Source organism: Lacerta agilis, chromosome 7 (genome assembly GCF_009819535.1).
Source record: "Lacerta agilis isolate rLacAgi1 chromosome 7, rLacAgi1.pri, whole genome shotgun sequence".
Classification (NCBI taxonomy): Eukaryota; Metazoa; Chordata; class Lepidosauria; order Squamata; family Lacertidae; genus Lacerta; species Lacerta agilis.
In genome coordinates this window covers 66,885,968-66,899,137 of record NC_046318.1, presented here as the reverse complement: position 1 = coordinate 66,899,137, position 13,170 = coordinate 66,885,968, and the positions used below count along the sequence as shown (strand labels likewise).

At 39.8% G+C, this 13,170-nt stretch overlaps 1 protein-coding gene across 5 annotated transcripts in view; it reads right to left on the bottom strand.

Moving 5' to 3' along the window:
* OXR1 (oxidation resistance 1) overlaps positions 1 to 13,170 on the bottom strand; it is a 230,994-nt gene that overhangs the window by 3,430 nt on the left and 214,394 nt on the right. For 3 of the 5 annotated variants that reach the window (XM_033155737.1, XM_033155741.1, XM_033155740.1), the window contains 3 exons: positions 3,990 to 4,112; positions 2,633 to 2,785; positions 708 to 803 (listed from right to left, as the gene is read on the bottom strand). In XM_033155737.1, coding sequence (XP_033011628.1) covers positions 708 to 803; positions 2,633 to 2,785; positions 3,990 to 4,112 — 372 coding nt within the window. Of the gene's footprint in view, positions 1 to 707; positions 804 to 2,632; positions 2,786 to 3,989; positions 4,113 to 9,297; positions 9,379 to 13,170 lie in introns of all 5 variants that reach the window. The other 2 variants (XM_033155736.1, XM_033155739.1) reach the window with 1 other exon arrangement.

The window sequence follows — 13,170 nt, the reverse complement described above, 5'->3', positions numbered from 1 at the left end:
AAAGCAACGTCAATGGTTTGTGTTTCAGAGAGTGCTATGGATAATAGTTTATAAGCAGCACCTGCTACAAAATGTTGCTGCATGAGCCTCCTATTCCTTCTTCCAGGATATCCATACTATTCCTGCATTGCAGGGGGTTGGACTATATGACCCTCAGGAACCCTTCTATCTATGAGTCTATTATTCACCCTTCCCAGGTTTCCATTTCTTGATCTTTCCTCAAAGAGACAGAGAGGTTTTCAGCTAAGATTTACTCATAGTAGATCCATAAAAATTAACGGACATAACTTGTCGCATTGATTAATTTCAGAGGGTCAATTCTAAGTAAAACTTAGCTGAATGCCACCCTGAAATTTGGCATTCCATGGCCACTGAGCATGTTTAAGTCCTCTACAGAAAATGAATTTCATAACTGAGAAGTCATTGTTACATATGCTCACTGAAGCAGACCCTCTGAACTAGATCTTTTCTAATTTTTTAAAGAACTGCTTTAAACAAATAAAGCAAAACATTAAAATTTAGACATTAAAATTTAGACAATAAAGCAAAACATTAAAATTACAATCAAAAGGAGAAGTTACAGAAAGCTGACAAAAACTCTACATATTCCCGGGGGGGGGGGGTTTAAGATGAATATCAACTTAAAAGCATAAAATTCACACGTTAATTATGCCGTATTGTATCAATCAACCTTTTTTAGTCCTTACCTCAAAATCTGGACAAAAAGTAAAAAGAAAGGTTTCTCCAGTGCCATAAAAACCATCACTCACTTTAAAGGGTTCGGAAGCTAGTGCCCCAAAGATCTAGAAAAATAATAATTAAAATGATCTGGTGTTCATGAGATTTCTTTCCTTAATATATCTGTAAGCAGTACAATTAGAACTCTGATACGGTCTTTCTTCATGTCCAGATTAAATTAGATCCCTCCACTAATTTCTCTTCAGATCAAATGAATTTACTTCTCCTTACTTACAATGCTGAGCTAATATGAATTACCTTCAAGAAGGTACTTAATGCAACTATTTTCCCAAGGCACTTCCAGATGGCAGCTTGCTTAGGAACCAGAGAATCAACTCAGGAATCACAAAAAGAGGTACTTATTGGTGCAAAAAATAACATAAAATAAAAATAATAGCAGTGACTGACTGCCATCGTTAATGTCTGTGATGATTAGCCAATCTGAGACAGCAGTTATCAGAGTAAGATCACTGCAACTAATTTAAAACAAAATAAAATAAAAAATTCTTTGCAGTAGCACCTTAGAGACCAACTAAGTTTGTTCTTGGTATGAGCTTTCGTGTGCATGCACACTTCTTCACTAATTTAGCTTGCTTTCAGCAGGCATGCTGATTCAGTGTGCCTCTTATACAAGCAAATCAGCTTCCTGAAAACACAATAGAAGAATCTTGGTCCAGCCTTGTCCTGCTCAACTGAGCTCCACCCTTCCTCCTCCACCTCACTACCTCTGCTCTCCTATTCTGCTACAGTACAAGACATGCTGCTGTTTTATTGGCTCAGAGCAAGAAATGTGCAGCTGCCAAAATGCAGCACCATAAAATGCACCTCTGGGGTGCTACCCATCTCCTGTGGCCCTGTACAACTCTTCTCAGGAGAATGAAGGAAAGCAGAAGCAGTAATCATAGCACAACTTTGTGTTTTTCCAGATGGACTGAAAGTAGAGGTGGAGAAGGGCTTTTAGAGCCACATTCACCTTGTGCTTGAGAAGAGCATTATGAACCACATAGATCTGTATTTCCAAATCAGGAAAAAACAAAACCTAGTTGTATTAGTAAAGTTAGTTCTGATGTTCTGCTGCAAATGGCCAAGCCATGTACTATGGCACATTAAAAAGCCACCACAGTCATACCTCGGGTTACGAACGCTGCGGGTTGTGCGTTTTCGGGTTGCGGACCGCGCCGAACCTGGAAGTACTGGAACGGGTTACTTCCGGGTTTCAGCACTCGCGCAGAAGCCCAAAGTGATGTCACGCGCATGCGCAGAGGCACCAAAGCATGCACTGTGGGTTGCGAACGTGCCTCCCGCATGGATCACGTTCGCAACCCGAGGTATGACTGTATATAGATACAATATGCACCCAGGTCTTAAGGTTTGGGGCTCTATGTGGTTGTAACACAAGAGTCTTCTTTTAGCACCCTATTTTTTAAAAAAAAAATTGTGGCAGATGAAATAGGCTCTATGAAACTTGACACCTAAGTACTTTCATAGACAAAATACTACTTCCTACAGCACAATAAATTTCCCAGCCTTTAAAGGGCCACAGGATCCCAATACAAAAAACAAAACCTTGCTATGTGTCATATTCCTCCTATCTAGAGTAGTGACATGTAAGCCAGCCTCTGCCTGTTGAGACTTCTGAAGTTTCTCCAGAAACAGGAAAAAGAAGATAGGATTGCAGAAACACACGCAAGCAACAGCTTCTGGCTACTTTTCTCCAGCCCCCTGGTCCATTAAAGTTAAGCAGAGAAACAATACTTGGCACTGGCTCATTGCTCCTCTCCTGTGATTAATGTAAAATGTAGCTATGCTATACGATGGCTAATTTAAGAGGTTTTAAACTGGGGTTTGTTTGATGGGAGAGAGAGTGGAAGAATAGTGCTCATTGTTTCCTTACCTGTCCATCACTGTCTTTGATTACCATTAGTACTGGTGTGTCCAGCCCCATCATGGTTCTGTACAGGGTCTTCAAGCTCATGCCATGCTTTGCAGTACTGTAGACAAGGGTCCATGGATACCCAATAGTTCGTGGTGGAAGATGTTTTGTGAGCTAATAAAAAACACAGATGCAAATAATGCATACATACTGAATATACTGGATTCATTAATTTTTATACATATAAAAAAAGCTTTGGGATGAGACAATTCACACACATATGGCCTATCTTCCTTCTGCTAGACTTTTGTAGTTCATTACTTCATGTCCAACACTTAAAAACTTCTTTACACAAAATAGTTGTAATATTTAATTTCAAACCAACAACAACAAATGGGACAAGCTGTATTTTTAAAGCTACTTGCTTGCGCTAAAGTCACCGGGATTTACTTCAAACTAAAAGCATTTAGGATTAGGTTGTTAGGCACAATAGACAGTCTATCTTGACCACATCAGAAACAATTCAGGGGACCTAAATTGTTTTGTTGAATGTCCAGCAGATGTTTTGTAAACTAATACAGGTCTCAAACAGGATACGGTAAAGATAAGAACTTCATATTTCATTTTCTATTACTTGCTGAACCATCTAGACATATTGTGCATTGTGGGACACATTCCCATGGCACCCAGAGTTACTGATAAGTCATGGTCAGTCAAGATTACTTCATTATCCACAAAGTTTCATAGAAGAAAAGACTGAGAAAAGGCTGGGGAACCTTCCAGAGCAGATTGGGGAGGGGGTATAGAACTGGGGAACTGACAAAGATTAACAGCATGAGGGGAAAAACAAAGGCCCGTCTAATTCAGCAGTCTGTTTTCACAGTGGCCAAACAGATGCCCACGGAAAGCACAAAAGCTGGATAGCAGGCCAACAGTACCTGTGCTCTCCACCTCTGATACTGGAGGTAAGATATAGCCATAATAAATAGTACCCTCCCCTCTTCCCGGTTAAAGAACACGTTATCCTGGATTAACCACCACATATAATTTCTAATCCACCCTAAATGGATTATTCATATAATTATTATAATATACAGAGAGAAGGAGCACAAATATGAATTGTAGACTGGAACTAACTTAACTAGTTTTGAACCTTACCAGAAGCATTTTGGAGCCAGGATGTATTACTTCAATAAACCAATCACATGAAAATATTTTCTCATTTTATGTTTAATTGATTTTTGGTAACTTGTTTATACCAGCATCTTCAGGAGGAGGAGTACAATATTTACTTTAACACTTCAGCTTTTTACAGCAATGTTAAATAACACGTCAAAGCTATCATTTTGAGGACAGGCATACCTTTCTTATTTCATACCTTTTCAATTTGTTCCGGTTGTAACAATTCACTGGGATCATTAAGATTTGGCCGAAATGCCTCAGGCTCCAGTGTCGCCTTTATCGTTCCCTGTGTTGACGGTGTATCTTCCCTTGTAGTGATCTGCAAAGATGGAGGAAAATTTAAATAAGCATTCAAAATACCATGCAACATATCTGCAAATCTGAAAACACTTGTTAAAGCTACTTGTTAAAGCTTTCAACTATACTCTTCCCTATTGTAAGATAGCCACAGCATGCCCCAGTATACTGTACATTGAATGACATATTAAAATAGCATTTGGCTTTTTTCTCATCACATATCTCCAGTAATATTTGAAATAAAAGTTTTTAACCACATAGGAACTTGCAGAATATTTTCAACTTGCATGGCACAGGGGCCAAATGTGACAGATGGTAGCAAATTATTGTCTGCACCAGTCCCATCATAGAAAGAAAGAAAGAAAGAAAGAAAGAAAGAAAGAAAGAAAGAAAGGTGAAGGCCTGTGCTTGCCCAACTGGGAGAAAACCACATTGGGAGGAGACTATTTTGCTATTTAAAATGGGACCTCCCCAATCTCCAGCTTTCTGCGATTAAAGATAACCCAACACAAAAATCATCAACCATCAAGTTTAGCCAGGCTCTTGAAAGGGGGGGGGGGAAATGATCTATTAATATTTTTCTACTTAATACTATATTAATTTGTGTTTACATTTAAAGGATGCATAGAAACTGATCCCCAAATAGGAGCCACAGAACCCTTCACCTTCCACCCCAAGTAGCAAGCAGCTTCTTCCCACCTTTGAAATGCAAATGACAAATGTACTCATCAGTGATTCAAATGCTGATAAATACACCCATATTTCTCCTATCTCCCTGCAATGCCTCAACTGGGCCACCTGCCCCCCCCCCATTTAAGCACAGCATAATGTTTGCCACTTTAAGACAACTATTTTTAAAAGCTGAAAAACATCTTAGGGAGGAGTAACAGTCAGTAAGTGTTGTGCATAGCCAACTTCTGGTCCAAATAAGCAAAACTGTCGTGTGTCCCACCCACCCCCTAGCTTGATTTCTGAATATTGTACATCAGAACAAAATATGATGAGTGCATTCCAGTGCTCAAATTAAGTATGTAAATACACACCAAAAAGCTTCCATTCTAATCTTGGTGAATTTAGTTAAAAAGGCGTTTATTCTCTCTTTTGGAAATGTCACCTTACTGATTGGCACAGTATACTTATTTAAGAGAGAATTACACATTCCTGTGGCAGATCCCAAAACAAGAAAAAATGGACATCTACCAAACAGCTTTAAAACAGCAGAGTGGGAAAAGACTTCATGCAAAGCATGGGCTACAGGGGTAGTGATGCTGAAGTGTTCCTTTCCCTAAGAGTACAGCAGCTGTCCATCAAGACTAGCTCATTTCTGATGCCACTGCCCAATTATGAGAAAGGAAATAGGGAAGGGGATTGTAGGAGAAAAGCATCAAGGGTCACTGCCTCTCTCTTCAGAATCCCCACCCCTGTTTTATAGCTGTTGTGGGAGCCTATACTGTAATTCATGGGCAAGTCATGATTAAGCGAGAAACATCAGCTCGCTTTGTAGTACAGCTCAAGATTTCTTTAAATAGACTTCCTCCACCTTCCCGGACACATTCTTGTAGCCATTTACATATGATCAAATAAGTTGCTATAACTGTTTTCTGGAGCCAACTCATAGGGCCGTGGGAGCTTCGGCCCCCGCAATAAAATACTTGAGGCGGCTGGGGCCCCACCAAGTTGATGGGCATTGCTATTCAAATGGTGTGCGTGCACAGTGTCATGTGATCGACTATGTGGGGAGGGGCTTTCCTGGGCCCCCACAACATTTCATTTAAGTTGGCATCCCTGGCCCTGTAGAACCATTATGTATGTATGTATGTATGTATGTGTGTGTGTGTGTATATAAAACACAATTGTTTTCTGAAACAACACGACTATTTTGATACTCCACTTATGGGTGGGAATGCCCTCTGGCATCCAAATTTTGGACCGAGGTTTTTGAAGATTTATTTATTTATTATTACTACTACTACTACTACTACTACTGGTCCTATCCATGTTTTCCCACAATGTCATTTTGAACTTGTGGGGTGACCTAAGGAATTACGCAGCAGATGGCTGCAGCGAGAACTTCTGTGGCTCAGAAATGAAAGACACTACAGGACTTTAAAACCTCTCATTGTGGTACAACAATATGTATTCTCTGTTTATCTCAGAGAAAATAACTCACGAACGACATGTTTCAAAGGATAACGAAGACCAAGAACATTTCTATGCAGTTTGGTGGGATTTCATTTCTTTCATGTCAAATCTTCCCCACCAAATTGCAAAGTTTGGTGATCATGATGTATTTTGCTCCTTTTATTTTTCTCCATTACCTGCTCTCTATTTGTTTGTTTGTTTGGAAAATAAATCTGTACTGCTCATATGTATTGTAACTTTGTTTGGGTTTTCTTTTTTGTCTCTACTTTTGATTTTACATTAAAAAAAAAATATTTGTTAGAAACCCTCCCTAAACAAACCTCCTCAACTCAAGGAAAAGGAACAAAGACGTCAGAGATATTCTTTAACACATAAGCAAGCCAAGCATACTGAGTTGTGCAGTTTACTGAGTTCATGCCTCTTTTATCCCCTTCCTGGTCTTTTAGTATTATTATTCTTGCAATCTTTGTATAGCAGAATCTGCAGGTGTTGACATGTAAAGTAAAAAAATGGTTTGGCTTAACATGTTATCCAAACTCAGGTTCACAGTTAAGCTCTCTCCTCGCTGGCCATGAGCTGTACCCCTCCTTGCTAACCACAAGGTTTGTTCTTGGCTATAGCTTGTGGTTAGCGAGGTGAGCGAAAATGTTAAATACCTATTCCATGTAAATGTTTTCCCACTTCTTCTGAGAAAGAAGCATTATCACACAAAACAAAAAGGAATCAAAACATACACATTAGTTACAAGCTAGAGAAAGTTATAGTATAGTTGCAAGATGTGGTGCATTTGTCTCAAAAATGTTAACCAGTGATGCTGCTGGCAAAATGTTTCACTACAATTAAGAGAAGAGAGAATTTGCAGTCCTGAAGCCCATCCTATCCCTTGACTGTGTTTAAGGAATACCCCTGTACTGGCTGTACCACAATTTCTCTTTGGAGAAGGAAACGATAAAGTTTATCAAGCATTCTTTTAGCTCTCCTTCCTACTGTATAGTGGCAGGTGTGCTATTTATATATTTCCAGCTATTATACAAAAACCAAGTTTATCTACTGATCGTATTCTGAAATGTGAATACAAATATCTGAAAAGTACAAGCAATTCAGCATCCAACCACGTTAGCAAATAATTCATATGCAAACAGGTATTTTGCCGAACTGCCCAAGTGACATTTTTACTCACAGGAATATAATAAAATGTTGGTTCCCCCATTTGTTATTTCCTCATACTAAATTATATCCACAATTATAAGAGGCTATCTTTTGGAACACTGAACCTATTAAAGATATTATCCCAAAGCAGAAGAAGTATCTCTCACTCACATTATCGGGACTCTTAGCTCATTGCTAGACAGCATAAAATAGGTCAATAAGGCACCACTTGAAACATCAGCTTTTCTGGTAAGCAGAATTAGGAAAGCAATGAAAGCATTTTCTTCCACATTTAGCCAATTGTAAATATTAGCCAGAAAGACAAAGGTTTTTTTTATAAAAAAAAACCCTTTCAGTTCAGTCCATATCTCAGTTAAGTTGAAACATATTTGGATTTATACTGATTTACTCATACTAAAGTGAATGGCATTATAGAGGCTTAAAATCCAAATGCTTAGCCAAGCTCTGGATCAGAGCTTTTATTATTCATTTGATAATATTCAATACGGTTTATTTCTTCAAGCTTTAGAAAATGCTCATGCAGTTTTAAAGATATGCTTTCAGCAACAATGTACACAACTATCTTCATGTGTACATATGCCAAAGCGGAAAGAAGTGTATCTGCTGAGAATGCAAAAGTGATGGCAAGAAGCTTAGAAAGGGTTGGCGTTACCCAAGAAGCTTAAAGCAGTGGAGCAAAGGGGAATAAAATTGTACATCCATTCTGTTCTTTTGACTCAAGACAAGGGGTACCATTTGGCCAATGCAAAGTATGAGAAAAACTAGCCTCTTACACATGGGTGTTGAGCCATACATAGGGCACTTCTTTTAAGCTTTCTGACTTGTGGCCAATGATATAGATGATCCTTCACAAACATTTAAATGGGTTTAACTAATATTGCAGTTGGGAACTGGGGCTAAAGCAAGCTCTTTGCATTCTCTTTTGAAATGCTCTTAATTCAACGCAAACTTCCATCCCAAGCTGTGAAGTGAGTCTTCAGCAGTCTAGAAAAGACGTGCAGCAATGAGAGCAAAACTTCAAAAAATAAACAGAAAATTCCCCTGAGTATAAAATAATTAGAGCTGAGCCAAAACAGTCTTTTTAGTTCTATTTTCACTTCTGTTATTGCCTCCATTTTATGGCATGGTTTCACTTACTATCCCCAAATTTCACCTTTTTTTGTCCAGGTCCTCAATTGTAAAAAGTAAAGGTGCTGATTTTTAAGACTCAATGGTACAGTGCAGCCAATCCCTTCGGCCACAGTGAACCTTGGGAAGCTACCCAAACCCAGAACTAAAGTTTACACGGATTTCCTTTACTGCGAGCCTGCCAACCTTTTCTATAGCCACAGAGGATGGAGAAAAACACACCAAGAGTTTAAAAACGGATCCTGCATGAGGTTTGGCTTAGGGGAGCCAGGAACTGGTTGAACAGTCTTCAGTAACTGCACACATCTTCTGCTCAGAAGAGTAGAGAGATTCTCAAGCTGTGTTCCGTGTGCTTGCTCAGGGTCTATGTAGTTCCCATGAGCATTAAAAGCAGCCTTGCCTTGGGGAGCTTTTCTTTGGCTTTATCTGATCTGTAACTAGCACCCAGGATTTGGACAAAACGTGAAAAAGCACTTTATTTTAATATATTTTGCATGCAAAATTTGCAGGCATTACAATTTTGACATGAGCATTGAAAGTTGCAAAAGTTTGGGTAAGCTCTAGAACCACTTGCCACAAATGTCACAGCATTCAGCCATACCACTGCATAGGGAGACAAATTCATGAGGAATGAATTTTCTGCTGGATTCTTGCAGTGTTGTAACCAAGACAAACACAATGAATATGAGACTAGTCTGATCAAGGACACTACAGAGAAAGAAGTTCTAGCCTCTGGACGAGGGGTGGTTAACTACTTAAGAGAGCACCTTGAGACGTCTGCAGAGTGTGCGCAGTTCTTCACTATTTAAAGCATCGATCCTGCGGTGATACTCAGTCACTGACACTACCTGAATATGGAGACAGGAAGACAATAATTCCACTCATAGTTAAAGAAAAATAAAGAGCAAGAAAATAAATGACAAGATTATGGAGACATTGGGCAGGGTAAAAAAAAAAAAAAAAGGACAAGCAACATACCAAACAAAACATAAATGAAATAAAATGTAATTAGACGTTTATCATTGTAGTGATGTGATGCTCGGACACATTTCAAATTTAGAATGAACACATGTAACAACAGACGTTCCCAACAAAATAGTACCAGAAATCTGATATATTTTCATCGGAGAAGCACATCTTATAGAATAGTATGTAGGCATACAGATCACTAAATAGTTTCCTTTCTTAAATGTTGCCTGTCATTTTTAGCTGGGCATCAATGCTGACTGATGAAAAATTCCATTTTCCATAGATTCCATAATAGCTTAGATGTTAGGTGACCACAGTGCAGTGCCGTCAATAGTTTTGCATTCTTCTTAGAACACTAGTATATCATATTATTTATAAGTAATAAAACTGCCTAATGTTAATTGTGAAAATGTACGCAGAGATACAGCTTACAAAATGATTTGTGTCTGTAGAAGAGTAAGCAATTATGTAACAGAATATATTTGGGGGGGGGGAGAGAGAATTGAATGAACCAAAGTGATGGAATCTAGCCAGAACTTTTTCTTGTTCGTTATAATACAGCAGCTGTAGATCTTAAAGCAACTAACTGCAGTGTCAATCCCACTACACAATAGTACTGGGGAGGCTGGTTGGCTCCATCCAACTTTAAGGATGTTTCTGGAATCTCACACCAAGGGTTGGATTATGGGAATTCATATGGATTATACAGGTACAGTACATTAGCAATTTCTAATATATTAGAAACAGTCTTCTTTAAAAATGCTGTTTGTTTTCATGAAAGAAAGAAAACTAATCTAATTTGTATATTTTCTCTTTACCAAAGAAGCCATTTGTGCTAGTAATATTGCCCCCAACAAAATCATTGTTAACAAAAGAACTTCCTGTTGCACAATGGAACTTCCCCTCCCTGCAGACCTCCTCCAAATTTGTTCTGAAGTTGCCCCCAGCCCCCTGGAGCAGATTAGTAGGGGTGTGGGAGTCCAGCTGCACAGACACAAGTCCTAGCACTAAAGGAGCTGCTTTGTTGGATACAACTATCTCGGAACTAGGGGCTGAAAGACACGCCCCCCCCGTGCTTATCACGCCCTCATGACGCCCACAAGGCCATGGCTTTTCCCCAGGCCACACGCCTCACTGGCCCTGCTCCGTGCCCTCCCCCCAGAGAATTTTGCCTGACTGGAATGTATCTGTGAACTATGAAAATACGTTGAGAGGGTGCATATTTGTAAGCCTCTGGCTTGGGTGTGGCTAGAATGCAGCCTATTGTATACAGCAGCAGTGTCCAATCGCTCGACAGGTAGATCGCCTGGGTGATCCCCGTCAAATGCAGACAAGTAATGTTCCCGCCTCCCACCAAAAAAAGCTCAACAACCCTGGCCAACACCCCCCATGCATGCTCCTCCTCCCTCCAATGACAATGGGTAGATCACTTCCAGTTATTTTATACTGGGAGTAGATCGCAGTCTCTTGGGAGCTGGATGTGCCTGGTATACAGGTGAGTGTCACATCTTTTGCTCTGCCTACTTATGCCTCTGGGCCTTCCAACCACTGGCATGCAAGCACTAGCATGAAAAACTGCCCTACAAGGAAAGGCTACAACATTTGGGGATTTGGAGGTTTGTGTGGCACACCCACAGCAGAAATATAAAATAATGCATCTTGTAGAGAAAGAAAGTGAAGAGGCATTTCTCTCTCATCTATAATGAAGCTAAATGGTGGCAGATGCAGGACAAAGTGAAATATTTTACGACAGAGTACATAGTTCAATGGTGAAATTTGCTACTAGAAGATGTGGCGATGGGCACCAATTTAGGAGCTTTAAAACAGAATCACAGAGATTCATTTGTTTACAAAATTTATATACCGCATAATATAAAAATCTCTAAGCATTTACACAAAATAAAATAAAACTTTCAAAAAACTAAATAAAAACAGAACAAAATTTGAAGAATTCACAGAGGAAAAAGGCTTTCAACAGCTGCTAGTCATCATGGGTATTTGCTACCTGCAAGGATCAGAGGCAGCAATGTGCCTCTGAATGCCTGCATCTGGGGAACCACAGAAAAGGTCTATTGCCTATTTCCTGCTTGCAAGCTTACCATAGGTCTATGTTATAGGTCTTTATATATTCTTAAGTCATAAAACAGTGTTAATAACACAAGCATGGGTAACACCTGTTCCTCATAATACACTGGAATGGTTTTAGCAGGGAGCTACCAAAGGGCATTCTGTCAGTTTCTCTACAAACATCCTAGACAGTGAGTCAACCCTCTCACAAACCTAAAACTGTACGGTGTCAGCAATATTCTGATGACACACAGCTCTACTTATCCTTTACATCTGTAGGCGTGGCAGTGGATATGCTGGACCACTGTAATGCCTTGTTAATGAACTGCATGAGAACCAACAAACTGAAGCTCAATCCAGGTAGGACTGAGGCATTGTCTGTGGGTGGTCCCCTAGAATGGATGGATGGGAGGCTGCCTGCCCCTAGATGGGGCCACACGCCTTTCTGAGGGAGCTGGTACACAGTTTGGGATTACTTATGGATCCTTTGCTGTCGTTTGAGGTTCAGGTGGCCTCAGTGGTGCAGTGCCCTCCATCAGCTTGGGCTGGTGGCCCAGCTGCACCCCAATCTGGACAGGGATAGCCTCACTTCTGTTCTCTATTGCTCTGGTAACCTCTAGGTTAGATTACTGTAATGTGTTATATGTAAGACTGCCTCTGAACATGGTTCGGAAACTTCAGCTGGTGCAGAATCTGGAGACCAGGTTGCTTATCTGTGCAATGCTCTCCCTAAGTAGGCTTGCCTGGAGCCTTCATTACATATCTTTAGGTGCCAGGGGAAAGTTTCTCTAAAACGTTCTATGCCCTTTTAAATGTGTTTGTGGGAGGGGGATATATTGTTCTATTTTTGTTTTATTATGTATTTTGTGCTCTTATTTTACATTTTTATGTTGTGAATTACCCTATGATCTTTGGATGAAGGGCGGTATACAAATTTAATAAATGAAATAAAATAATAAATAAGGAGCTTCAATTCTATTAGCTGTGGCCTGAATCAAGATAATGGCTGTTTGCATTTGTACCCCCCTACAACCCACCCATGCCAGAATGTCTTATAGTATTGCCTTGGGAAAGGTCAATGTAGCGACCTTTAAAAAAACATACATTAAAAAAACTTTCACACAACTGTCTGCCTGCACCTTTTGAATTTCGATTTTCTCTCCATCCTTATCCCTCTTCCACAAACATGTGTGTGCATAGCTGCCAACTTAAGATAACACTCAATATACCTGATAAAGTGGACTCTAACCCTTCTATCAAGGGTTGCCAACCTTTAATGGACAGTGGGAACATGCAGAATTTTGAGAAGATGCTGTGGGTTCCAGTCACAAAATGGCTGAGCCATGGGCCATAGCATAATGCAAAATGCTGCCACAGAAAGCGACATAATTCCAAATAAATACAGCATGCCTCCCTTCAGTAACAAGACACATATGTACGCGCCACTGTGCTAGCTCACAATGGTTAAGCTCTTTGCACTTCTCTGCTAGGAATAGAAGGGAGGATGGGTTTCAATCCTAGCATTCAATGAAACCTGGAGATGCTTAAGGAAGTGCTTTCAGTGTAGGAGAAACCAAGTCAGTGCAAACATGAACGGAGTAGTA